The 25,695-nt window shown below is 36.0% G+C and overlaps 1 protein-coding gene across 2 annotated transcripts; it reads right to left on the bottom strand.

The window, feature by feature from the left end:
- Positions 1-1,011: 1,011 nt before the first annotated feature.
- LOC117919359 (hsp70 nucleotide exchange factor FES1) lies at positions 1,012-20,612 on the bottom strand. Of its 2 annotated transcripts, none has more exons than XM_034836543.1 (8): positions 20,148-20,612; positions 8,234-8,325; positions 5,400-5,550; positions 2,485-2,612; positions 2,169-2,327; positions 1,903-2,088; positions 1,513-1,719; positions 1,012-1,446 (listed from the first exon to the last, which is right to left on the bottom strand). In XM_034836543.1, exons 1-8 carry the CDS (start codon positions 20,389-20,391, stop codon positions 1,417-1,419), a joined length of 1,197 nt encoding a protein of 398 aa, XP_034692434.1. In that variant the 5' UTR covers positions 20,392-20,612; the 3' UTR covers positions 1,012-1,416. The 2 variants fall into 2 exon arrangements, with proteins under 2 accessions (XP_034692434.1, XP_034692441.1); XM_034836550.1 differs by having other exon boundaries at positions 1,012-1,437; positions 20,148-20,611.
- Positions 20,613-25,695: the final 5,083 nt, after the last annotated feature.

The following is a 25,695-nucleotide window of genomic DNA, read 5'->3' as shown; positions in this document are numbered from 1 at the left end:
TTGCCACTTAGGAGAAAGGAGAGAGGTTCAGCGGATAATTTTTTTTTTAAACCAAATTCATCTTTTCAAGTCAAAGGGAAATCGTCTTTTCAAAAGACGAGTTCCATGAAAAAAAAAATTAGTATTTAAAAAAATTCCCCATTTACAAGGGAACTCGTCTCTTCAAGAGACGAGTTCCTTGAAAAAAAATATATATTTTTTTTAAAAAAAAATCCCAAATTAAAAAAAAAAAAAAAAAAAAAAACAATTCCACAAGGGAACTCGTCTCTTCATGGGATTTTTTTTTTTAAAAAAAAAAAAAATATATATATATATATATATATATATATATATATATACCCAAATTAAAAAAAAAAATATTCTTCAAGAGACGAGTTCCCATGGGAAAATTTTTTTTTTTTAATTTTTTTTTTATAAAAAAAATTCCCAAATTAAAAAAAAAAAAAAAAAAAAAAAAAAAAAAAAAAACAATTCCACAAAGGAACTCGTCTCTTGAAGACGAGCCATGGGAAAAAAAAATTTTAATATTTTTTTTATAAAAAAATTCCCAAATTAAAAAAATTTGAAAAGATGATTTTGATTTAAAAAAAAAATTATCCGCTGAACCTCTCCTCTCTCCTCTCCTCTCTCCTCTCTCCTAAGTGGCAAATCCTCTTTCCTAGGTGGCAAAAACTACCGTATATTTGTAATAACTTCTTCTACTACAGTAATTTAAGCATAACTTTTTTAAATTACCGTACTATTGAGAAAAATCCCGTTCACGCCCACAACAACAGCATTCCATCATCAAGAAAAACATCACATCAGCCCTTACAAAAGCATTAAAACCCTAACGAACGACATTTATTTGAGGTAAGAAAAACTTGCAATATAAAAGGGAAGTTAAAACCAGCCAAGCAAATGCACTTCAGTTTTAGCTTGCCACAAGTAATTTCTGACTCCCATCCTTTCTTTTCTTTCTTCCATTTTGGAGGTGCACCCTTTCGGCTATCAAAAAGTACTTTCAGAAAGGACACTCATACAAAAACACCATATTTTCACTGAAACTGAAATAACAAACAATGAGCAAGACCTAACTTGAGAACCAATATCTAACCTTACTTAATAGTGGATAATATTGCAAAGAACTGATGTCATCATATTAAACCACCTTTCCATGCCCTCTCATTCAAATTATACATATTTCAACATCAAACACTTACACAGCCCAACCTCTTTTCTTTTTGCTAAAGCTGAGCAACTAAAGTTCAAACTTGGGAGTTGAAGCAGAACCTAACCCTTCTCTCTGAGTAAAAACTTCCCTCAAAATAACTTTGATGCACAGATTCCTGACAGATGAAGAGCCACACATGGATAGTAACATTATAGTCCAGATGACTTGCTTACTTATGTCAATGAAAGACCAGATTGATGTCATCATGTTGGAACATGTGTCACCTGCCACTTCTACAGTTTTAGTTAAATGAGAGTAATCAAATTACAATCTGAAACCAAGAAAATTTATGTCCCTACCTTCCCCAGTTTTTTATGGAAAACAAGCTCCACTTCTCTGCAAAGACTTTCTAAATCCATCACATAATCTCTTTGATATTCCTCGTCCATTAATTGCTGCAGTTGCTTCCTCATCCTCTCCAATGCCCCATCCAAATCACAGTAGTCCTTGAAAACTAGTGCTTCAGTTGTCCTGAGTTGCAGGAGATTCTTAACTGCAATGAGGGCCTGCAATATACATCTCATGAGCAACATAACATGAATTCCTACCATCAAACAAACCAAGCCTCCTTTCATGAATCTGTTTTAATGAGCAAAGTGTGTAACTGATGTGTGGGTTATGGGCATTCACTATCAGAGAGATTCAGAGGGCACAACCCTAAAAAAAAAAGTTTATGATAAAATAAATACCTTCTCCTGTAGATCAAGGTCAGATGATGCAGTCAGATCAACCACAGATTTTAAGAAGTGGCGATTGCTAAAAAAAGGTAGCTCAGCTTTATGGGTACTTTCCAGTTGACACTCAGCTAAATCCCCCACAAGAAACACTGTTTTCCTGCGTAGTCTGATATCAATGCTTGGGTTGCTCAGTATGTCCTAAAAGACAAACCATTGATTGCAACTATCAGCCCAAATAAATCTTTTTTAAGTGCTCTATTCATTCTTGGTTACTTCACCTGAAGCATCAAATCTCCAGCTTTGGCATAAAACAATTCCTGAGCAGCTAAATTGTTTCTGATCAAGGCTGAAACAGCATATAATGCTTTTGTTGCTTCTTCCACAAAACTAGAATTTACCATCTTCATTAGCTTTGGCAATGCCCCAAGTTCCAGGACCTGAATATTCAAGTATTATGGATCACATCTCATGAGCATAACTTACTTGGAAGCAAAAGAAACATGCTAGGTTCAAATACAAGAAATCTAGAGTAAAGATGAAACTACATAATTAAAGGTGCATTTATATAGTCACAAAAGATACATCTCTGCCTACCTGCTTCTGGACTACTGGGTTATTTTGACTGGCTTTTCCAAGAATCCATGCAGAAGTTTTCCTTATCTCTGGGTCCGGATTATCAAGCTCACGAATTACTACAGTAAGGCCTCCAAGTTTGTTCAAGTCTGACAGACAAAATTCATTATGTAAGCTGTTTATACAGCAAGAAAAACAAACAAGCTCAATAATCAGTACTCAGAAGATTGTGAAATCAGAAAAGACTTGTCATGCAAATAATTAGAAAAGGGATCCTCTCTAAAACCATTTTTTTGTGAAAAAAAGGAGATAGATTAAGGGATATTTGGTTAAAAGGGGTAAAATAACCCCCAATTTTGTAAAACAGACCGAAAATACTGATGTATAACCCCTTCTAGACGAAAATTCCCCTCTCCTAAAAAACTTTCTTCTTAAACTCATTTTTCTCTTATATTTTCCCTCATTTCATCCTTCTGTTTTAGGAGAGAGAGTCATTCTTCTCTTTCGAAAATGCTGATGTAAGATTTGCATAATAGTAATTTACTATTATGGAAATCTTTGAAGAAAGGGAGTATTAGTTTTTTCATTTCTCAATCTTTCTCTTTGTTCTTGGTTGAGGTTTTTGTGGTTTCATTTTAACCCTACAAATTCAAAGATGAGATCATAACTAAAGTTTGGCTAAATCTCTTATCCAACTTTGTCTTGTCAGATCCTACAATACGATAGAACCACCATCCAAACTCCAGTACGTAGGATCTAAACCTTTTTTTTTTTTTTTTGGGGGTCTAGGTCCCTGGATTTCAGTTGGTGTTTTTGGTACAAACCCTTGGATTTCAATTGGTGGTGTTGGGATCTTTTTGAAATTTTTTTATTTTCAACAGGTTTTTTAATGAAAGCCTTGAACCACATTTAAGTCTTGAAGTTAAGTTTTTTGTAAATAAAACCTAACCACAATGGATTATGATGCAACATGAAATGAAAATGTTGCTTAAGTTTGTTTGACCTTGTTATATGCTAAAATGAAGATGAAGTTGTTGTAATAAGAGATAAAGATGAAGTTGTGGTGATGAGAGAGATGAACAAAGCCATGATGTGAGAAAGATCAAGGAAGTTGCAGTAGTGAGAAAGAGATGGACAAAGTCGTAAGAGAAGAAGCAAGGGCAAGAACCAGGGGCCTCAACTGGAGGGACTTCACAGGAAGAGAGAAAGAGAGTTTTACATTAAAAAATGTGAGGGAAATGAGTGAAAAAAGGAAATGAGAGGGAAACTTACAGAGAGAGAGAGAGAGAGCTCTACAGCAGAAATGTGAGGGAAATGAGTGGGAAATGCATTTTGTCAGTGAAACAAAGAGGGGTAAAAATGTCCAAAAGGGGTTATATCTCCTAAGAATGGATATAAGAGGTCATTATTCCAATTTCAAAGTTATTTTGGTCCTTTTGTCCAAATATCCCATATATTAATAGGTGCCAAACAGAGATTTCCTTGATACTCGTTATCCTATTCCATGTGCTATTTCCTAGTTGTCTCCATCCCCAAACCTTCACCTTTTTGTCATCCAATGCTTCCTCACCCAAGAGGAACGAAGCCACTAGTAAAGGGATAAAAGCTCTCAACAGGAATAACACATGAGAAATAATCAACTTGCCTAAAGGAAAACACCAAGGTGGCTGAAATTAGGAATACATTTTGAAATATAAATCAAATTAGACATGAGAAAAACTTGTGACCCATGGATTCACATTGACTATGGAGTTTGGCTAAATAAAACCGAAAATATAACCAACTCAGGAAATTACTAAAATTCAAAAGAGAAAATAAGAATATCTTGCTAAAGTCTTTGATCTTCAAATATTAGCATTTTCAAGCTCAACATTCATATCATTCATGCATGTCGTCCCTTGTTAATTCTTTCAAAAACTAACAAAATCTGATAAAAACCAGAATAATGTGTCCATACAGCTCCAAAAGAAAAGCAGAACAGGCCACACAAATGAAAAAGGTAAAAACACAATATATGCCCAACACAATATATGCCCAAAAAGCGAGCTACAAAACTGAAGGAGATTAAGAATTCCCTATCAAAAGAAAACAACTGCAATGCCCCTTTTTTGACAAAATAATCAGCAATTGATTAACTAAACCTGGAGCCCAAGCAAAAGAGAATCCCACATCTCTAGCGATAATTTCATGAAGTTGGCTCATCAGACTTCCATGGACCTCTTTCCTTTTTTGACACCCATGAAATGACAATAGCAAAATCTCCTTCAGTCCAGAGATTGGAGGGAACCAAAGCCTTAAGCTTCAGTCTTCCACATATGTCTTCAACAATCGTTAAAAATGTTTCAACTTTCCACATAGGATCATTATTTCCTTCTCTTTTCCTTTTTATCTTTCATTTTTAACATCAAAGTACATATTAAACAATAAATATCTTTTAAGTTCAAATTTGATTTTTCTTAGAACTATTAAAAATAGTCAAATTGGAAGATTTATCATTGTGCAATGCATATATTGTATCATGAATAGCATATTTATTGCAGGATACATTCCATATGTGAAACAAGTCATCTATATATCTCAATTTATAAGAAAAGCATATTGTATTTTATGCATCATTTCTTATGCAGTAACTAAATAGGCTGCTACAACTATGCTCTTTGATGTATAATTGTCATTACATCTCTAATACGGCCCCATTTGGGAAAGCTTCCTAAATACTAAAGTCATAGCTTATTGGTGAGCAGACATTGATAATTTTGAGAGATCTCCCAATTACACAAACCAACCTATGCAAAAACTTAAAAATAGTCATCTCTCCTTCAAATAATCCAAGTTCACAAGATAAACTGAAAGAAAATAATCATGCACACTGATGAAGGACAGAAGAAAAAAAAATTGCATTTGAGCTCTTGAAAAAATGCAAAAATGTACAATACCATTTGCATTATCTATTGGCTCAACGAGTATCAAAAGCTCCTGTAGTGCACGATGGTGGTCTTCCATAGGCAGGGAGGAGTTATTCAAGTCAGCTATTGCAATTTGCATCAACTGAGCATCTGATGGCATTTTCAGTTTCTCCATTAGTTCCTGAGTAAACACACAATAGATGTCAGACATCTCAAGCAAGCACAATGAGCTACCAATTTTTTTTTTTTTTGATAAATGAGCGCAAATATATTAAGGGGCGGAAAGCCATAAAGCATACAGGAAGTATACATAGCAGCCTACAAGCAAAAACACATGAACAAAACACTCACCACCCCTTAAGGAACGGCAAGTCATTCCAAAAAACCTAAAAGCGAAGAGGACTCCTCTCTCATATACACTCTAGCCCAACTCCACAAGTAACAAACAAAAGAATTTTTCAACTTCTGTATAGCTAGGGAGCCCCCCCTGAAGGCTAATCTATTCCTTTCCTTCCAAACTGTCCAAAAAATATACAACGGAATGGAATTCCAAATCTTTTTCCTCTTTTTCCCCACAAAAGGGCCCCTCCAACTAAGTAACATCTCTTTTACTGTCTCTGGGAACACCCAATTAGCCCTAAACAAGGCAAGGACAATCTCCTAGAGAACCTTGACTACTATACAGTGTAAAAGAATATGATTTACATTTTCCTCTTCACAACCACACAAAAAACAACGATTTGGAAGATACCAGCCCCGTCTTTGAAGCCTATCCAAAGTTAGGACTTTCTCCCAAGTAGTCTCCCAAGCAAAAAAAGCAACTTTGGTTGGGACCTTGTCAACCCAAATACTCTTTTTCGGGAAGGTGATGGTACTAGGGACTGTCAGCAGCTTGTAAGCATCTCTGATCCGAAAATAACCGTGACCCCCTCCTTTCCATATCACTGAGTCCTCTTCAGAAGAAATCCTCAAGTCCCTCAGCATATGAAACAACTCTCCTATAGCGTCCAGCTCCCAATCGTTAGAGTTTCTAGAGAATCTTATATTCCAACCTCCTTGGCCAAAGCTAGAATCCCACATCTCATTGACCGAGGCGTTCCTTTGGGCCGCTAAGACAAACAACTGGGGAAAAGTTTGGGACAGCGCCTCATTACCGCACCACTGATCAGTCCAGAAATTAACCTTGGTCCCCTCTCCCACCTTGAACTCTATATTATCCCAACACCAATTCGTCTCCTTCAAGATCTCCTTCCAAACCCCCACTCCAAACGTTCCGCAAGCCTCATTAGTTCTTCAACCAAAACCCTCATAGCCATACTTCACCCCGATCACCTTCTTCCAAAGGATTTCTTTTTCAAAGGCAAATCTCCAAATCCATTTGCCCAACAAGGCCTTATTCAGGAGATCAATCTTCCGAATGCCTAGACCCCCTTTCTCCTTTTGAGTGCATACCACCTCCCAATTGATTAAGTGGATTTTTCTTTCCAAGCTTCCCCCTGCCCAAAGAAAATCCCTTTGTAATTTTTCGAGCCTTTTTGCAACTAGCTTGGGCATTCGAAAGAGAGACAATTGATAAATAGGTATACTGGCCAAAGTGCTCTTCATGAGGGTAATTCTCCCGCCCTTTGACAAATATTGTCTTTTCCAAAGGGCTAGCCTTCTTCTCATTCTTTCTTCCACCCCATCCCACATAGTCGTGGCCTTGTGATTGGCTCCAAGGGGCAGCCCCAAATAAACAGTAGGAAGGGCCCCCACTCTACACCCTAACTCCACAGCCAATTCGTCAATGCACATGATATAATATGAATAAACATTTCTTCTCATAAAATCTATACCAAATGGCACAAGCATAAGCCTCCATGCAATGGATGATTTGGATAAATCTAAAACAATCTCACATGGAAAACCATCAGATAAATATCATTTCAATCCATGTTCACGTATTAAGGATTCTTTTAATTTCAAAGAAATTATAGCTTGTGGGAGGGTGAGATAGTTTTACTCATGAGATAAAACTTCAAAACCACATTTTTTTTATCAGAAAGAAAGTGCTTCACTTTGTTAAATAAAAAAGAAGATACAAAGAAGGATGAGACATCTTTCAGAAAACTAAAGAAAATTACCATCAAACTCTGCAAAGTCATGTCAATAGGATTAAATCCAAGGCTATAGGAATCAAATATTAATACCCCAAATAAGTCAGATAAGTAAGTGCACAAAAAGGAGAGCAAACTGGTGAAGGATCAACATGAGTTCAATTTTGCACAACCAATTCTCATAAAAGCTTAAGCTTGTAGGATTTGGGCCCATAATGTATATCTTGCACTTTAATGTGTAACACCCTTCCTCGCATGTACCTTCCATTTTTGGGCTTACATGTGGGATTAATAAATTGGGAAAATAAACATGCAGTGATGAAGTTCGAACACTAAACAAGAGGCTATAATACCATGTTGGACAACCAATTTTCCTAAAAACTTGAGTTTGTAGGATTTGAACTCATAATGTATATCATGCACCAACATCCAACTATTAGCTTCACAAATTTTTTTTTTTTTTTTTTTTTTTTTGATAGGAAACGACAAAGGAATATATTGATAAAAAGGAAGTACACGAGAAGGATGAGGAATCCTCCCTCCAAAGAAAAACAAAACTACAAGGAATCAAATATAAGAAAATACAAAGTAAAAACAAGCAGTCACTCTAGTTAGACCAACCCATTGGGATTACACACCGCTAACCAATCAAGTTGTAACACGTTAAGAGGAATCCCCTTAAAAACCTTAGAACAAAAAGCACAAATTATTCTACGCTTAGCTTTATTTGTTTCAATCTCTGAGCCATAAATAGTAAATAATTTTCACCTTTATTTCCATTTGACGCTTCTTTAGCTCGTTAGGAGAGAGACGCTGGACATCTTGTGCCGTTTCCTTTAATTTTGTTGGATCAGAATGACCTGATTTATCGACAACAGGGACAGAAAGGTTATTAACAGAAGCACACAAATTATTTCAGTTAACAAAACATTGCATAAGAGGTAAAAGCACTTCACATGAGTAATTGGAATCCATTCAATCATTCCCCAACTACTAACGTGAAGTCTTAATCTACTTTCTTGATTTTTGAAGGCAAGATAAATCTCTAAAAACAAGTGCAACATGCAAAAGATACACCTCAATACATGTGAAGTATACAGAGAGGCCCTAAAAAGTTATACAAGAAATGCAAGACTCTAAAATCACATGTAGCTCAAACCATCATCCATATATATGGAAGATAATATTGATGGCCAATTTTAGCACTCTCCAGATGGACCTCTTAATGTGGGACAACCCTAATGTGGTTACCTACTCAAATAAGCTAGGCAAGTTTTTGTTTTCTTCTCTCTCTATTCTGATTGCCTGTTTCTTGTGCCGACAAATGTATACATTGTGTATACTTTGTTGTGCTTTTTTTAAGGTGTTTTATACATATAATACTCTCTCCTTACCAATAAAATAAAATAAAAAAGAAAAAGAAAAATAATAAAAATAAAAGCTAGGCAAGGCTTAACTAGTTTAGGATTCAAGGAAAAAATCAGGAATTAGGGTTACAGCAACAAGAAAAAAAATAAAAATAAAAGGAAGAAACACAAAAACAACAAAAAATAAAAAGGGAAACACCTTCAAGGAATCTCACTTAGAAGAGAGGATGGAGTCTCGTCAATCAAAGCAAAGATTGGGAAAATTTTAGTATCATCCAACTAATTATTCTCTAGTAGGACTCGATTAATGTATTAAGACTCTAATCCTTTTTCTAGGGCTCCTATATCTCATAAAAAGTGGAATTAAAAAAAAAGGAAAATTATTCAATAAATAGAAATAGAAATTTTTCAAAATTTTGCTAAAAAAGGAAAATTTTGACTACTACTAATTTGATTTCAAAAAACTAAATAAGAAAAATCACCCAAATATTTTTTTACTAAATCAACTTAGGTTTCTTCATTCTCTTTTCATGATTAAACTTTAAAGGCTCAACCCCGTCAACTCCCCCCACCTCGAAAGGAAACTCAACCTCAAGTCTTTGTGACTTTCCACGATCTTGTAGAATCCTAACTGATCCTTCCACCCTTACTTTCTTCATCATTCCATGTGAATGAATTATGTATAAGTAATTCTCCTAAGATAAATCTTCCATGTAAAACAGAGAATTGTGAGTTGTTGCTCTTCAATCTGCTATACGAGTGGTAACATGTGGAGATAAATCATCATGATTAGTTGATAATTGATAGCTGAGTTCCATCCTTCCCATTGTCTTCTTTGCATCATTAAGAAATCTTAAACCTGAACCTTTTGCATCGGCTTCTAATCACACAATTTTGTACCAGCCACTAGCCTCACATGTTGCACTTGTATCAGCCACAACCCTTTTTCTTTGGAAAGTAAGCACTTACTTATTTCTTTGTGCTCTAACAGCTCCCAAACAATCAGAAATTGCAATTACTGCATTGCTCTGTACAACGTCTGTCAAACCTTCTATATGTATTTCTATAATGTACTTACAACTTGAACTTCTTACTAGCAATTCTTGGAAAGATGAATTTTGGGTAGAAATGGATAGGTTGGATTAAATGGTGTATTTCTTCCACAAACTTCTTGATTCTTGTCAATGGCACCCCTTCTGGGTTTTTTCAAAGTTCCTGAGGATTGAGGCAAGGGGATCTCTTTTATCCCTACATATTTGTTATAGCAATGGAAACCATTAGTTGTTTGTTTTTTTTTTTGATAAGTAAAGCAAGATATATTAATGAAGAGGCGGAAAGTTACAAGTATACAGGGGTTATACAAAGCAACAACCCCCTCTCAAAACCAAAAAAACAACAAGGCTCACCACCCCTTAGTTGGACGCCAACCATTCCAAAAACCCTATAAGGGACACACGCTCCTCACCAATATACAATCTAGCCCAACTCCACAAACTACAAACAAAAGAATTCTTAAGCTTTTGGATATCTAACACTCCCCCCCTAAAAGCTAGCCTATTTCTTTCCTTCCAAACCGTCCAAAAAAAACCATTAGTTGTTTGTTAAAGAAGGGCAATGAAGGTGGTTACCTATCAGGTCTTAGGGTGGGGAGGAAGAGGGGGTGAGAGGGAATAGATATCTTATATGTTGTTTGCAGATGATGACCTTGTCTTTTGTAAGGCTTCTCATGAGCAGATGGTTCATTTAAGTTAGTTGCCCTTAGGGTATGAAGTCGTATTGGGTGTGAAAATTAACCTTGATAAGAGCGAGCTGATTAGAGTTAGGAGGGTGAAAATTGGAGTTGTAAAACCGAAATGGGATGTGGGGTAGGCGAGCTTCTAACTTCTTACCTGAGGTTGCCTCTGAGTGCATCTTTCAAGTCGGTGGGGGTTTGGGATGGAGTGGAAAAGCAATTTCATAAGAGGTTGTGGTCATGGAAAAGACAATATATTTTAAAAAATGGAAAAATTATTTTGATCTGAAATACATAGCCGGTTTATCTATCTATTTCATGTCTTTATTTTTCATCCTGAGAAAAGTTAGAATGAGGCTTGAGAAGATTCAAAGAGATTTCCTGTAGAGAGTCAAGGCTTCAAAGAAAAAACTACATCTAGTGAGAAGGTTATTTGTTTCCATGGAGAAAAGAAAAGGGGGTTTCGAAGTAAGGAGTCCTTTGCTTAATAAAGTGTTATTGTGTAAGTGGAGTTGGCATTTTGTTTTTTAAAGGGTAGCTTTTTGAAGATAGGTAATAAGTAGAAAATATGGGAAGGAAGAAAGGGGTTAGCGGTCTTGTGATATGAGAGGTGAGTATAGTGTTGGGTTATGGAAAGCTATAAGGAAGGATTGGGATACCTTGAATAGAAGATTATCTTTTATTGTAGTAAATAAGAGGAGGGTGAAGTTTTGGAATGATAGGTGGTGTAGGGAGGAGTCTTTGTATGTCTCTTTTCCATCTTTGTACGTTTTAGCCTTATCAAAAGAGGCTAGGGTAGCAAGTTTATGGGATCAGTTAGGGGAATGGGGTAATTGGAATCTCTATTTTTCTAGGAATCTTAACAATTGGGAACTTGATAATGTAGAGTAATATTTGTTAGACCACAAGTAAAGATAGCGAACAAAGAAAAGAATAGGGTAATGTGGACAGATTCAAGGAATGAAATCTAGAGAAGAGGATAGGGCAATGTGGATGGATTCAAGGAATGAAATCTTGATGGTAAAGTCTCTTTATGTTGCCTTAGAGTTGAGGAAGTGCCAATAGCACGCGAAGCGCATGCAGAACAAGCACAAAAAAATAGAAAAAAAGTGTGTAGACCAGTGTTTTTGGTAAACAATCGCCCGACCCTAGTCACTGTGACCCTCTTCATGAGGAAGGATCCCTTCTCCAGAAGTTACGGGACTATTTTGTCAAGTTCTTTAGAGAGAGTTGTCTCATACCCCTAAGTATTCTCTACCCACCCACCTATGTTGGTTCGAGTATAGGTACCTTTTGTTAAAGGTCGTTCGAACTTTTCTTGGTAGTATGGCATGGGTTACTTCAGCACCATAATGCTTGGTACTTAAACATTAGATAAAAGTATTTTCTCCACCCCTTCTTACCCTGAAAAAGTAAGATCACCTTGCGTTCTTAAACTGATAACCATCTTTCGGCACACCTAGCCTCCTCTATCCCTCTGGACCAACAAAGGGTAGTACAGAAATATTCACCTGTTATCCATTGATTACGCCTTTAAGCATTAGCGTAGGCCCTAACTCACCCTCCGTGGACAAACCTTATGAAGGAACCCTTAGGTTTTCAAGGCATTAGATTCTCACCAATGTTTACATTACTCCAGCCAACATTCTCATTTCCACTTCTTCCCACAGCTTCAATAGATTGATTAGCCTCGTTCATCTTCAACATAAGAGTGCTCGATCAATGAGTTATTATGCACTCTTTCAAGGGTGGCTACTCCTAGGCAAACCTCTTGGTTGTCTCTGCACTCTTTACCTTCTTTATCACTAAGCAGTCATCTAGGAGCCTTAGCTAGTGATCCACGCTATTTCCCTTTCAAAGATGAAGCTTATCCTCTATCATTTCACCAGCCAACCTTGACCTTTAGGGGCCTTAGTTGGTGCTCATTGTATACTTCATGTGTACCTTAATGCGCTATTTCTTAGGTGCATGTTTATAATATCTCATTATTACTAATAAAAAAGTACCAATAACTTGAAGCCCTGCTTGCTTACTTGAAGCCCCACTTGCTTTAGGAATCTTCAAACTGTACAATCACGTCTAAAAAACAATTGAAAACATCTATGAATTAATTAGTAACAACAAGCCCCTCACCATCCAAGTGATTTCTTGCAATCCCAAATGCAAAGGATCTTAAAGAAGCTTCTCATTGTTAGTTCCAACAACAGTACTAATCATCTCCAGTTTCCTATTTGCGATTCCAATACCCTAAACTCAAGACCTCTTACCCCACAATCTGCTTCCATTAGTTACAATAAACATGCCAACTTGATCAACTTATCAACTAGAAACCATGAACATCATCTCCCTCATAATCTCTAGCATTAAAATATGCCCACCTTGGGCTTCTAAGTAGACCACTAATGCTCAAGCAAACAAGACCAACAATTGAAGTATAAACTAGAGGTGTATATTCCTCAATGTTGGCAATAGAAACGCATGTCATGACTCACATAAATGCGCTTATTGCATTTGTCAATCTAAAGCTCATGACTAACCACTCATATAATTTATCCTTGTTAGGACTAAGCAAGAGACCAAATATTTCTTAAGTAAAGATTTTATCAAATAACTTGTCAACTTTTCTTCTACAATTTGTGTACTTCATAAGATTCATAAGGTAGATGAGTAAATTAGGCAACGAATAATTTGGAACTAGTTGTAGGTTGCACCTAGTTAGCTCTTCATTAAGCAATTCATCAAGGATCATGTCAATAGAATTAACTAGCAGTTTTTGAAATTCTTTTTGCCCTTCTACAAGCTATTTTGACACGGTCTCCAACTTTGAATTGCTTTTTGACGAGAGTATGTAATAGTTCTTTTGTCTCTAACGTGCTACATCATTTTCTCATAAGCTACATCAAGCTTGTCTGCCTACCTAATCCTTTTGTTAAAGTCAAAGATCTCTTATGATAGTGTAGTCACATATTCTATCACATCCTTTCAATTTAAGGCATCAACAACTATGTTGCGTCTCCCTAGCCTATGCAACCATTCAAATTTGAAGTCGGCTAACAACTCTTACCACATTTCCTGCTTGGGACTCAATTTCTTCTAAGTTGTGATGATGATAGCCACATTATCTACTATGAACATTGTAAAGATACTCCCCAGAAGATAATGTCTCCACTACAACAAGTAGTATATAATAACAATCATCTCCTTCTCATGGGTGGAATACATTTACTCTGCATCATTAAGCTTCCTACTTTTGAATGCCACTGGATGCCCTTCTTGCAACAAGACCCCTCCTAAGGTCCTATTTGATGCTTTTATATGGACCTTAAAGAAGAGATCCAAGTCTAGAAGATGTAACACTTGCTCTATCGAAATAGCCCGTTTCAATTTCTCAAAAAAAATTTAACACTTCATACCCTAATCCCATTTGGTATCCTTCTTCAATAGATTGGAAAGAGGTGACTATTTTGGATTAGCCCCTTATGAATTTTCTATAATAATTTGTCAACCCTAAGAAGGATCTTAATTTTGTCACTTTACTAGGAGCAATCCAATCCCGATGGCCTAGACTTTGGCTTCATCCATCTTAATCAAGCCTTCACTAATCTTATACCCTAAGAAGGTGATTTACCCCTATGCAAACTCGCATTTTTCCTTCTTCACAAAGAGCCTATGTTACCTTAGTCTCTAGAACACTAGTCTCAACCGTCTTGCATGCTCTTGCAATGTTTAAATGTAGATGACAATGTCATCCAGATAAACAATAATAAAAAAGTCAAGATACTCAAATAATACATCTATCATTAAGTTGCAGAATGTTGTTGGGGCACCCAAATGGCATTGCAAGGAGTTCAGATGACCCATGGCTGGTTAAACATGTTGTTTTCCCCTCATCCCTCTTTGCAATCCACACCTACCAATATCCTAACCTCAAGTCCAGTTTGGAGAAGTATGTCACCCTAGCCATCCTATCAAATAGCTCTACTGCCAAAGGGATCGAATACTTGTTCTTGATCGTAACCTTATTCAAGGCTCCATAATCAACACATATCCGCAATGTCGTAAGGCTTCATCTACAAAAAGACAAGAGCACCATAGGGACCCTTATAAGAATGGATCAAGCCTACATCCAGCAACTCCTTCATTTATGTCCTTAGTTATAGTAGTTCAAAAGGAGATATACAATACGGGACTTGCCCAAGAGGCTTAGTTTCGTACAACATCTTGATCTTATGGTCTATGGGTTGCAAGGCAACTCCTTAGGCAGTTCTTCAAGCATCACATCTCTAAATTCCTTCAGAATTTCAATCATTATATCGGGGACTTCCAGTGATTTGCCTCATTTTATCTCAATCAAGGCTGCAACATATGTGTTTTGCCCCTGCCTTAGAGCTTTCTTTATTTAGATGGCAAACAACATTTCAAATTGGTCTTTCCCATCAATCTTTCCCCTAAGAGCATGTACGAAACAAGGTTGAATCTCTTCTAATATCATCAACCTGCCAAGGTGTGGGAGCAATGCTAACAAGGCCTTAAGGAAGAAGTCAATTCTCAAAAACAGGTTAAAGTCATCTAAGGGCACACAAAGCAAGCTATAGGTGCCCTTATAATTTCCCACTAGGCTTTGCTATCCACTACCTCGATTCTCTTTATGTCTTTTTCCAGTTTTAACCCAAGCTTTGTTACTTTCCTGCTAGCCACAAAGTTGTGGGTTACCCCACTATCCATCACTGCTTTCACACATTCGCCATTCGTACATGTGCTAGAAGTGCATTAGCCCCTTTTGGATATAGAGGCCTCATCATGAATCACATTTAAGAGTCAAAAAAGATTGACCCAGAAAGGCCCATTTGAGTCAAAATCTCCATTGCTATCCACATTCACAAGGGTTGAGAGCTTCTCCCTTTTTGGGCAATCTTCGGCACAATGGGGGCCATTGCAAATAAAATAACTTGTTGTTCTGGTTGTCAGCCACACTAACTTAGTGGTCTTCTTAACTTGCTTTGATGCTACAAAGGACAACTTCAATTTCTTCCAACTTGACATCTTGGAAATTTTCCCTTTTGCCTTAGATTTCTTTATTCCCTCGAACTTAGATGCACAAACTTTCTTATAGTCCACCAAGCAGTCTATTGTCGCCATTACAGCAGGAAGGTCACACCCCCCTTGCTCCTGAAGTTTGGTCTAAGTACATCCTTGCAACCTAGACATGACATTGAATAACTTATCTTTCTTTGACATATTCATGATATCCAACATCAAGGAATTGAATTCCTTGACATATTCCTGCACAACCCCCGTGAGCCTCAACCATGTGATACCGGTGAGGAGGAACTAATCTTTCAATTCCTTCTTAAGAGTCTCCTAGGTGGTGACCTGGGGCTTTCTTGATTTTGCATCATCCTCCACCCTAGTTTGCCACCAAAGAATGGCATCACCAGTAAGATAAATACAAGTGATGGAGACCCTTTTTGTATCTGAGATGTGAGCAACCTTAAAATACTACTCCATATCCCATAGAAAATTCTCCAACTCCTTAGCATTCTAATTGCCATTGAAGCCCATTGGATTTGAAACACATATTATGGAATGGGCTTCAAAACCAAAGGGAGTTCCTTACAACACCGTCTTCTTGAGGATTGCTATGTCTTCTTCAAGAGGCTGGATGGTAGTCTTAAAGTCATCCATCAAGGCTTTGATGTCTGCCTTCAAACCAATCACCTTGTCATTAATGAATTTGTCATGAGCCTCCAACAAATTTTGTTGCACATGAATCTCTCCCACAATGTGTTCTGCCCATGACGCCATAGTGTCATCATCACTTGGTCATTCTCCTAACAATTCTTCCAACCGAGAAATCCTATCTCTCAAGGATTTGTTGCACTTCCCCTGGCCATTTTCTTATAATGCTCTGATATCACTTGTCACACCCAGCCAATCAACTACAAATTTTTTTGTTAAGTGTGTGGTGCTAAGTCTCAATCATAGCCAATCTTAAACCAATAGCCACAACAAAAGCAAAGTAACAAGGCAACCAACCAAATATGGGAACCTTCCCAACTTGTATTACTCAATTACAAGATTACAAAACTTTCTTAAGTGTCCCAATGCTTATAAAATTCCCGCAAGTCAAAGAACAAACAACCCCACAATAGTGTTATTGTAATCTAATAACTCTCTCTTTTGTCTTGCAATGATGAAGCCCTTTATATAAGATTGCAACATCTTTAAATTTTGAATTCAAACAACAATTTGGGGTGGTGATGATGCAACTGCCAGAACCACCCAACTAAACACACCTTTGTAGCCAAAGATGTCTCTTCATGCGTCTTCATAGCCCATAAAACCATGTATCTAAAGTTCCTTCTGTTAATCCAATGCTTGCCACCCAAGGTGGCTCTGGCCAACGAGTGCCATGTAACCACACCTACAACTCAACCAAACAGACCCTTCTCTAATCAAATCAATCCAAGATCATGTCTAGCCCATTGTTGAAAGTCAACCCATGTCAATATGGTCTTCAGCCCCCTAGGCATGTGAGTCACTTATCATACGCCTTAACGTAGCCTACATATGATAATCAGCTTGCATCAGTGTCTTGCCTTAACCATAGCAGAAGTCTAGCACGTCTTTGATGCATTAATGTGATTTACCCCACACATCGGTGCCCACCCTCATGCCATGTTTATGTGCCCATAGCACGTTAAGGTTGTCTCTTTCCCAAGGCCCTCATGGATGCAAGGTGCCTGCCCATGAGGCCCTTAGCGATGCAATGTCCAAGTGAGAGGGTATTGTGTGCAACACGTTGCTATGTTGTGTGCAGCACCTCATGCCAACCCAAGTGTTACCCCCTTCAGCAACACTTTGCCTACTCATGATGCCTTCATAGCCCCCATTTTCATCTTGCCTCTTTCATGGGTTCCTTCGTTTGTGTAATGTGGTTGTCCATGAGGCCCTTAGAAACGCAGTGTCTGAGTCAGGGAGCTAACACCTACCACCATGTATGTGGAACAATTCTCTATTCACATGATTTTATAAGTTTTACACCACCACGCGTGTGCTCTTCATTAAACCTCCAATTTACCCTTTATTAGGCCAAAGGTCACACGCTAAGCATGCATATATACCCCTTTGCTAAATGACAACATAGTTTAGATGCATGCTTTTATCATCATATACTAAAAAGCTTCTTGTACCACTTTTAGAAAAGGGACAATTGTACCTAAGCCCATAAATAGAGAAACCCCTTTGTTGATACAGATAACAAAGTGAGGTGTTACTCCTCTCCATGCAAGAGGAGATGGAGGAGAATCCTTCCTTAGGTAGGAAGGTTAACCCTACAAATGCCCTTTGTACCTAAGCCTGTAAATAGAGAAGGGTATCAAAGTGACCTCCCTTATAATGATGGTGGCATTGCCCCATGGACAAGATGTATGTTAACTTGATACCACCACCTAACCCACCCAAAAAAACCAAAAACCAAAAAAAAAAAAAAAAGGAAGAAATGATAGTGTCAATATCCACTTGTATGAATTCCCAACTATTAAAGCCCAATTTCCAAGCTCCTCCTTTATACAAGATGGAGCACATTTCCTTAAAGGCATTACTAGCCAAGGGATTCATTGTGATGCAAACATCATTTCTTTTTAATGTCTTAATTGATGGAACAAACTTGAAGTGCAAATTTTGGAAAAAAGTTCAGCTCATTATTACAATTTACAAGCAAAAGAATGAAAGATGCAAATTGAGAATAAAGTAAATTTGATCACTTATAAAAATAAAAAAACAGAATAGACGAAATATGATTGCTAAATAGTAATGCTCATAATTATAATATATTAAGCAAAGCTTTAGCAAAAATACACCAAAAAATATGGAAATACAATTGCAGACTAACCATCAAAGCCAACTAAGTGCAGCGATTTTTTATTACCTCTATTTTGGCATCTCATAAACAAAGAGAAATTAAAGAATCCATAGAAATACAAATAGATGAGTGAAGATGACAGGTGCATTGAGATTGAAAAGCTATATGTATTGACAACAAGATGGAAAATACTTCCAATGATAAGAGCCTTCTCTAAACCTATGGGAGAGGTTTAGTCACTAAGGCAAAAGTTCTAGCACTTCTAGATGGTCTATTGCAAATGACAGCTACAGTTCTAGCACTTTTAGAGGGTCTATTCCAAACAAAAGCTTTAGGCCTCTCCAGTCTCTAAGTAGAAGGAGATTCTGCTATTATTCTATCAAGAGTGACTATAAAGAGGATCATGGAAGTTTGACAGATAGCTACGCTAAATTGTTCATTTCATCTGGTTCCTCGGTTAGTCAATCGACCTATATATGAGTTAGCCAAAAAGCATAAAGCAAGTAGTTTCAACTCTTTTGTAGGAGACCTTTGCTATCAAGATCTATAAAAAGGATTCTCCATCCTTCTTTAAGCTTACTATTACAATACAATTAAATAGCTATAGAAGTACATGAGCATACAAAAGAAAAAAACAAAGCTAAAAGATAAAAGAACCATCTGTCCATATGAATACAAAGAAAGAGTGTCCAATCAATCTAGTTGAAACCTATAGAGCTTCTTAAAAGCTGAAGATTGAGAACCACACAAAAAATGGGAACAAGTCAAAACTATAATATATCGGTTTCCTAGTTACTAAATAAAAATCAAGAGCCCATAGAAAACAACTATAAGAGATGTCATATTCTATGGTGTTGGATAGAAATTAAAAAGGATACTTGGTGGTCGAACTGTATGCAAGTATGATAGACCTTTATCCAAATCCCTAAATCTAGATGTTGTAAGGTAACACCTGGTCGATTTGAAGAAGTAAACAGGTGAATGGTCAAAACTGACATGTTGTTCGATTATGCACCAAAATAGGCATGTCAGGCATTCCTTTCACCCAAAATCTTTTACACCTTGTAGTTTTGGGTGTTAAATTCCATCTGGGAGTCCAAGTCAAAGAAAAGTAAAGGTTTTGCAAGCATAGATTCCGATCCATAATTGCTTGAAAGATGCATTTCTCACATAGTTGTTTTTGTGGTTTAAGGGTTTTATGAGTTTTGAGGGCCTTTTCTTTGTAGGATTCATTAATTGGCAGGACCTTAACGTTTAACCTAAGGCACATGTTCCTTGCGTATTTCCTCCTCTACATTATGACTACGCACCATTTCTTTATTAGGCATCCTTTAATATAATTCTCATTTGCCTACTAGAAGAAAAAGGAATTTATTTCTTGAAAAATATATTGATACAGAAAAAGTGAATTGGAGTTGCTAAAAGAACAGAAGTTAATATTCAAAATATAAATTGCATGTGAGAAAAAGGGGACCTAAACAAGCGAAAAATTTTCTTATGACTCGTTGGTGGAGTATAAAGATTAGAATCCTAATATTGCCCGCACTTTACTTTGTTCTTCTAGTTTCATCCCCTGACTTGAATTGTTAAGGATTCCTGTCCAATAATCACCAAAGGCATACTCCAAGGAGGAGCAGATTCAGCGATACGAATTCAATTTGCAATTTTCAAGTAATGGAATGAGTAATTGGAAAAAGAAAAAAAGAAAGCACCATCTACCTATGGCCCACTGCAACATTCCATCGAGTGAAGAAAATCCTCCGTCAAGGTCGGCGTTGTCGTTGACACCCACGGTGGATTCCTGGGCTTCTGACTTCCTCATCAGATCCCCCTCCTCTTTTGCCGTCGACCAGAACAGCCCTCCCGAAGATGACTTATTGACGCGGTCTGCCTGGGCCATCACCGCCCCCACGAACGCTAAAAGCAATAGCCAAAGAGCAAGGCCCGATGTACTCCGCCCCATCACCTTCTGAAGAACAAAAGCAAAAGCGGCGACGCTGCTTCCTATATATTGATTATTTGATTGGAAATGCCTGTATGGTCGTTGCTTGATTGACCCAGGAAACTACCAGGTCACAGCGTTGGGACCAGGAAAACTCATCCCTTCGATTTATTGCCGTTGATGTTGATGCCGATCACTGATCAAGTGGTTTAGGAACGCCTTTTTAATTTTCTTGGGAAACCTGGCTGAGATTTAGGGGTACCCCTTCGTTACCAAGAAACATGTATTCGGTATCATATTTAACTTAATTATTCCTTTTTAATTTAAGATCATGTAGTCGTTTCAATATTATCTTGCACTTTTTTTCTTAAAAGTTAAGAGGATATTTATTTTTTTAACTTTTTGCTGAAAATGATTTATTTTTATATTTTAAGTTGTTTATTTTTTTACTTTTTCAAGATTTATTATAAATTTTTTACTTAATTAAAAAACTTAAAATATTTTATTTTTTCTTTACATTTTAATACTTAATATAAATAAAATATTACAAAAAAAAAACAATTAAATAATTCATACTATTAAACATTAAAATTCTATTTAAAGTTAAATAAAAAAAAAATACCACCTAGCCTAAACTTTTTATTACAATTTGAAAAAAAAATATAAAATTTATGTATAGATTGATGATTGGAATAAAAATAAAATTTATGGATATAGAAAATTCCTTTCAAACCCTCCTACCCTCCCACCAAAATTAACATACAATTTCAAAATGCAATGGTTTGGGAGTAAAACTTAATAGGGGTAATCATGTAACCATAAATCAACTAACCACATTATGACACTTCATAACTTTGCTTTTTATTTTTTTTATTTTAGTGTAAAATAAAAAAAAATTGCATATTCATGCATTCCAATAGTACTTTCAAATTCGTTCCACAATTACCCTCAAATTAAAAGATAAAGTACACACCAATTTAATACTACTTGTTGACAAGTACATGTGTCATTTATCTTTATTATTTATCTTACATCAATATATCTCACTTACCACTTGTCACATTCCTGCCTTTTTTTTTCCTCTCATTCCATTATAATATGTTATCACCTATTATAGTTTTTTATTATTATTCTTCTCTTTTTTCTTTATATTATTTTTAATATGCTCATGTATTTTCTCATAAAACTTCTTTAATTTAATTTTTTTTTTTTTACTCTCTAATTTCTCCATATTTATTGATTTTAATTATTTTTTGACATATTAAACTTAAAATGATAATATATAATAAACAGTTAATATAAAAAATTAAATAAAAACAAAAATCTATAATAGAAAAAAATGAAAATATTATTTCACAAATAATATACTTGATGATTTTAAATATTAATTATAATAACACATTTAATAAATTAAGGTTTAAATTTAAAAATTCTATTTTATTATTTAGAGGTTTATGATATAAGATTTTTTATATTAATACTAAACAAAAGATTTATTTATTTTGTAAATTATATCACATGTAAAAGTAAAAATATCCATAACACTATTTTATTATTTACATATTTTTTTTTCCTTTTATCATTTTTCCTATGATTTTAATTTGATTGTGGATCTAATTTTTTGTTTGGTTAAAATCTTTAATTTTTAATTAAAATAAAATATAAAAAGAAAATATATTTTTCATTAAAAAAAATTGAATTTAACCTTTTATATTAATTTCATAAAAAAATAGGTACATTCTTAAAAAAAAAAGGTAAATTCATGCTTAAGGAAATCAGAACCACTATCATACTTATTATGATGTATAATCTTTGGGACCCTCGATAAGTAATTGGAGGTCCTCGTGCACCCCAAAACAAACTTTAGAATCTTAGGTATATCCATTTTTAAAGGAACCAAGACCCCTATCTCCATTCTCATTGTTCATATATTTCTTAGGAGACTCTCAAGAAGGAATTGGAGGTTGTTCCCCACCCTAAAACAGACATTGGAACCCAAGGTACATCTTAAAGATAATTTGGTACATCTTTTACAAAATTTGGTACATCTTTCACATAATTTAACACATCCTTAGAACAATTTGGTACATCCAATCCATGAACTACTAGGACCTCTATATTATTACCCATGGTTTGTTTATTTCTTTAAGGTTATTTAGGAAGTAATTAGAGATCGTTCCCTACTCTAAAACGAACTTTGGAACCCAAGGTACATCCTTAAGGAAATTTGGTACAACGTTAAAAAATTTTGGTACATCCAATCATCGGGGCTATCGAGACCTTTATCTATCTTCCCATGGTCCATATTATCCTTTGAGAACCCTCAGGTAGTGATTGGAGGTCATTCCCCACATCAAAACAAACTTTGGCACTCTTGGTATATAATTTACAAAATTTGATACATCATTTACAAAATTTGATACATCCTTCACAAAATTTGATACATACTTAAAAACATTTGGTACATCCAATCCTTAAGCTATTGAAACCTCTATCTTATTATCCATGATCCATTTATTTTTTTAGGGATTTTTGGGAAGTAATTGGAGGTCGTTTCCTACTTCGAAATGAACTTTGGAACCCTAGGTACATCATTGAGAAAATTTGATACATCCAATCCTTGAGCTAACGGGACACCTATCTCCTTTTCCATGGTCTATTTCTTCATTTGAAGACCCTTGGGCAGTCATTAGAGGTTGTTTCCCACCTTGGAACGAACTTTGGCAACCTTTGTACATCCTTAGAAAAAATTGGTATTTCCAATCCTTGAGCTACAAGGACCTCTATCTTATTACCAATGGTTTGATTATTCCTTTAAGGATATTTGGAAAGTGGTTGGAGGTTGTTCCCTACTCCGAAACAGACTTTGGAACTCTAGGTACATCATTAAGAAAATTTGATACATCCAATCCTTGAGCTAATGAGACACCTACCTCTCTTCCCATGGTCCATTTCTTCATTTGGAGACTATTGGGAAGTGATTGGAGATTGTTCCCCACCTTGGAACGGACTTTGGCAACCTTGGTACATTCTTAAAAAAATTTGGTACTTCCAATCCTTGAGCTACTAGAACCCCTATCTTATTACCCATGGCTCGGTTATTCCTTTAAGGATCTTTGGAAAGTGATTGGAGGTTGTTCCCTACTCTGAAACAGACTTTGGAACCCTTGGTACATCCTTAAGAAAATTTGATACATTCAATCCTTGAGTTAACAAGACACCTATCTTCCTTCCCCTGGTCCATTTATTCATTTGGACAACCTTAGGAAATGATTGGAGGTAGTTTCCCATTTCAGAACAGACTTTGACCCCTTTGGTACATCATTTACAAAATTTGGTACATCCTTAAAGATATTTGGTAAATCCAATCCTTGAGGTACTAGGACCCTTATCTTATTACCCATGGTTTATTTATTCTTTTAGGGATCTTTGGAAAGTGATTGGAGGTTGTTCCCTACTCCGAAACAAACTTTGAAACCCTAGGTACATCTTTTAAAAAATTTGATACATCCAATCCTTGAGTTAACAGGACACCTATCTCTCTTCTCATCTTCCATTTCTTCCTTTAAAGACCCTCGGGAAATGATTGGAGGTTGTTCCCCATCTCGGAACGGACTTTGGCACCTTTGGTACATCCTTCACAAAATTTGGTACATCCTTAAAAAAATTTAATACATCCAATCCTTGAGTTACCAGGACCCTTATCTTATTACACATGGTCCGTTTATTCCTTTAGGGATCTATGGAAAGTGATTGAGACTCGTTCCCTACTCCGAAATGAACTTTGGAACCTTAGGTACATCCTTGAGAAAATTTGATACATCCAATTCTTAAGTTAATTGGACACCTATCTCTCTTCCTATGGTCCATTTCTTCATTTAGAGACCCTCGGGAAGTGATTAGAGGTCATTCCCCACCTCAAAACAGACTTTGGCAACTTTGGTATATCATTTACAAAATTTGGTACATTCTTCACAAAATTGGTACATCCTTAAAAAAATTTGGTACATCCAATCCTTGAGTTATCAACACCTCTATTTTATTACTCATGGTCTGTTCATTTCTTTAGGGATCTTTGGAAAGTGATTGGAGGTCGTTTCCCACTCCGAAATGGACTTTGAAACCCTAGGTACATCCTTGAGAAATTTTGATACATCCAATCCTTGAGCTAACGGGACACTTATCTCTCTTCCCATAGTCCATTTCTTCATTCGGAAACCTTTCCCACCTCAAAACAGACTTTGGCAATCTTGGTACATTCTTTACAAAATTTGGTACATCATTTACAGAATTTGGTACATCATTCACAAAATTTTGTACATTTTTAAAAAAATTTGGTACATTCAATCCTTTAGCTACGGAGACCCCTATCTTATTACCCATACTCTAGTTATTTCTTTAGGGATCTTTGGAAAGTGATTGAATGTTACTCCCTACTCTGAAATAGACTTTGGAATCCTAGGTACATCATTAAGAAAATTCGATACATCAAATCCTTGAGCTAACGAAACACATATCTTCCTTCCCATGGTCCATTTATTCCTTTGGATAGCCTTAAAAAGTTATTGGAAGTCGTTCTCCACTTCGGAACTGACTTTGGCTCCCTTGGTACATTCTTTACAAAATTTGGCACATTCTTTTGTAGACTCTCAATTTTGTCTTTTTAGCACATGTCTTTAAGTTCACTTCCAATGCTCCATAGTAGTTTCTTGGTGCCCCATTGCTACTCATACTACTTACCTTTTTTTTGTAACCACCTTAGAGACTCTGATTGAGAGATTTATCTAACCCCATTGTGACCCTTGGCAACCCTAATCTAGACTTAGACACCGTCCTAAACATCCTATGCACCTTCTAGCCTACACACACTCACTTTAGGTCACTTAGGCACATTACACTTCACCTAGATTCGCTTAGATACCTTTTCAATTACCCTAGGCACTTTTCAGATCACCCTAGATCACTTATGCATTTTTTAGGCTCATCTAGGTTCACCTAAGCCTACTTAGATTCACCTAAACACCTTACAGCTTGCACACATTCACCTTAAGTCACTTAAGCACTTTTTCATAATAGGTCACTTGGACACTTCTTTTGGCATAGTTCACTTGGGCACATTCTTGATTTTATTTTTTCGAGATCAGATGACTATTGGTTTGACTATATATTGCATGAAACAAATTTTATTTATTTTATTATTATTATTATTATTATTTTATATATTTTTGAGGGTTTGAGTTTGATATTTAAATTATTATAATTTGTTGCATTAATTTAATTTCTTGATTTTTTTCTAATTGCATACGTCTACTATTTATTTTTATA

This window comes from Vitis riparia, chromosome 1, assembly GCF_004353265.1.
Source record: "Vitis riparia cultivar Riparia Gloire de Montpellier isolate 1030 chromosome 1, EGFV_Vit.rip_1.0, whole genome shotgun sequence".
NCBI classification, from domain to species: domain Eukaryota; kingdom Viridiplantae; phylum Streptophyta; class Magnoliopsida; order Vitales; family Vitaceae; genus Vitis; species Vitis riparia.
This window is presented reverse-complemented; position numbering and strand designations above follow the sequence as displayed.

Excerpts from the sequence above, each read along its gene's own strand:
- LOC117919359 (XM_034836543.1), bottom strand. The coding sequence starts at position 20,391 with ATGGGGCGGAGTACATCGGGCCTTGCTCTTTGGCTATTGCTTTTAGCG. Across the intron at positions 8,326-20,147 it reads AATGTTGCAGTGGGCCATAG|GTCATTCTGATCCAACAAAA; the intron begins GTAGATGGTGCT and ends TCGATAAATCAG. Across the intron at positions 2,328-2,484 it reads ACCCAGTAGTCCAGAAGCAG|GTCCTGGAACTTGGGGCATT; the intron begins GTAGGCAGAGAT and ends TTGAATATTCAG.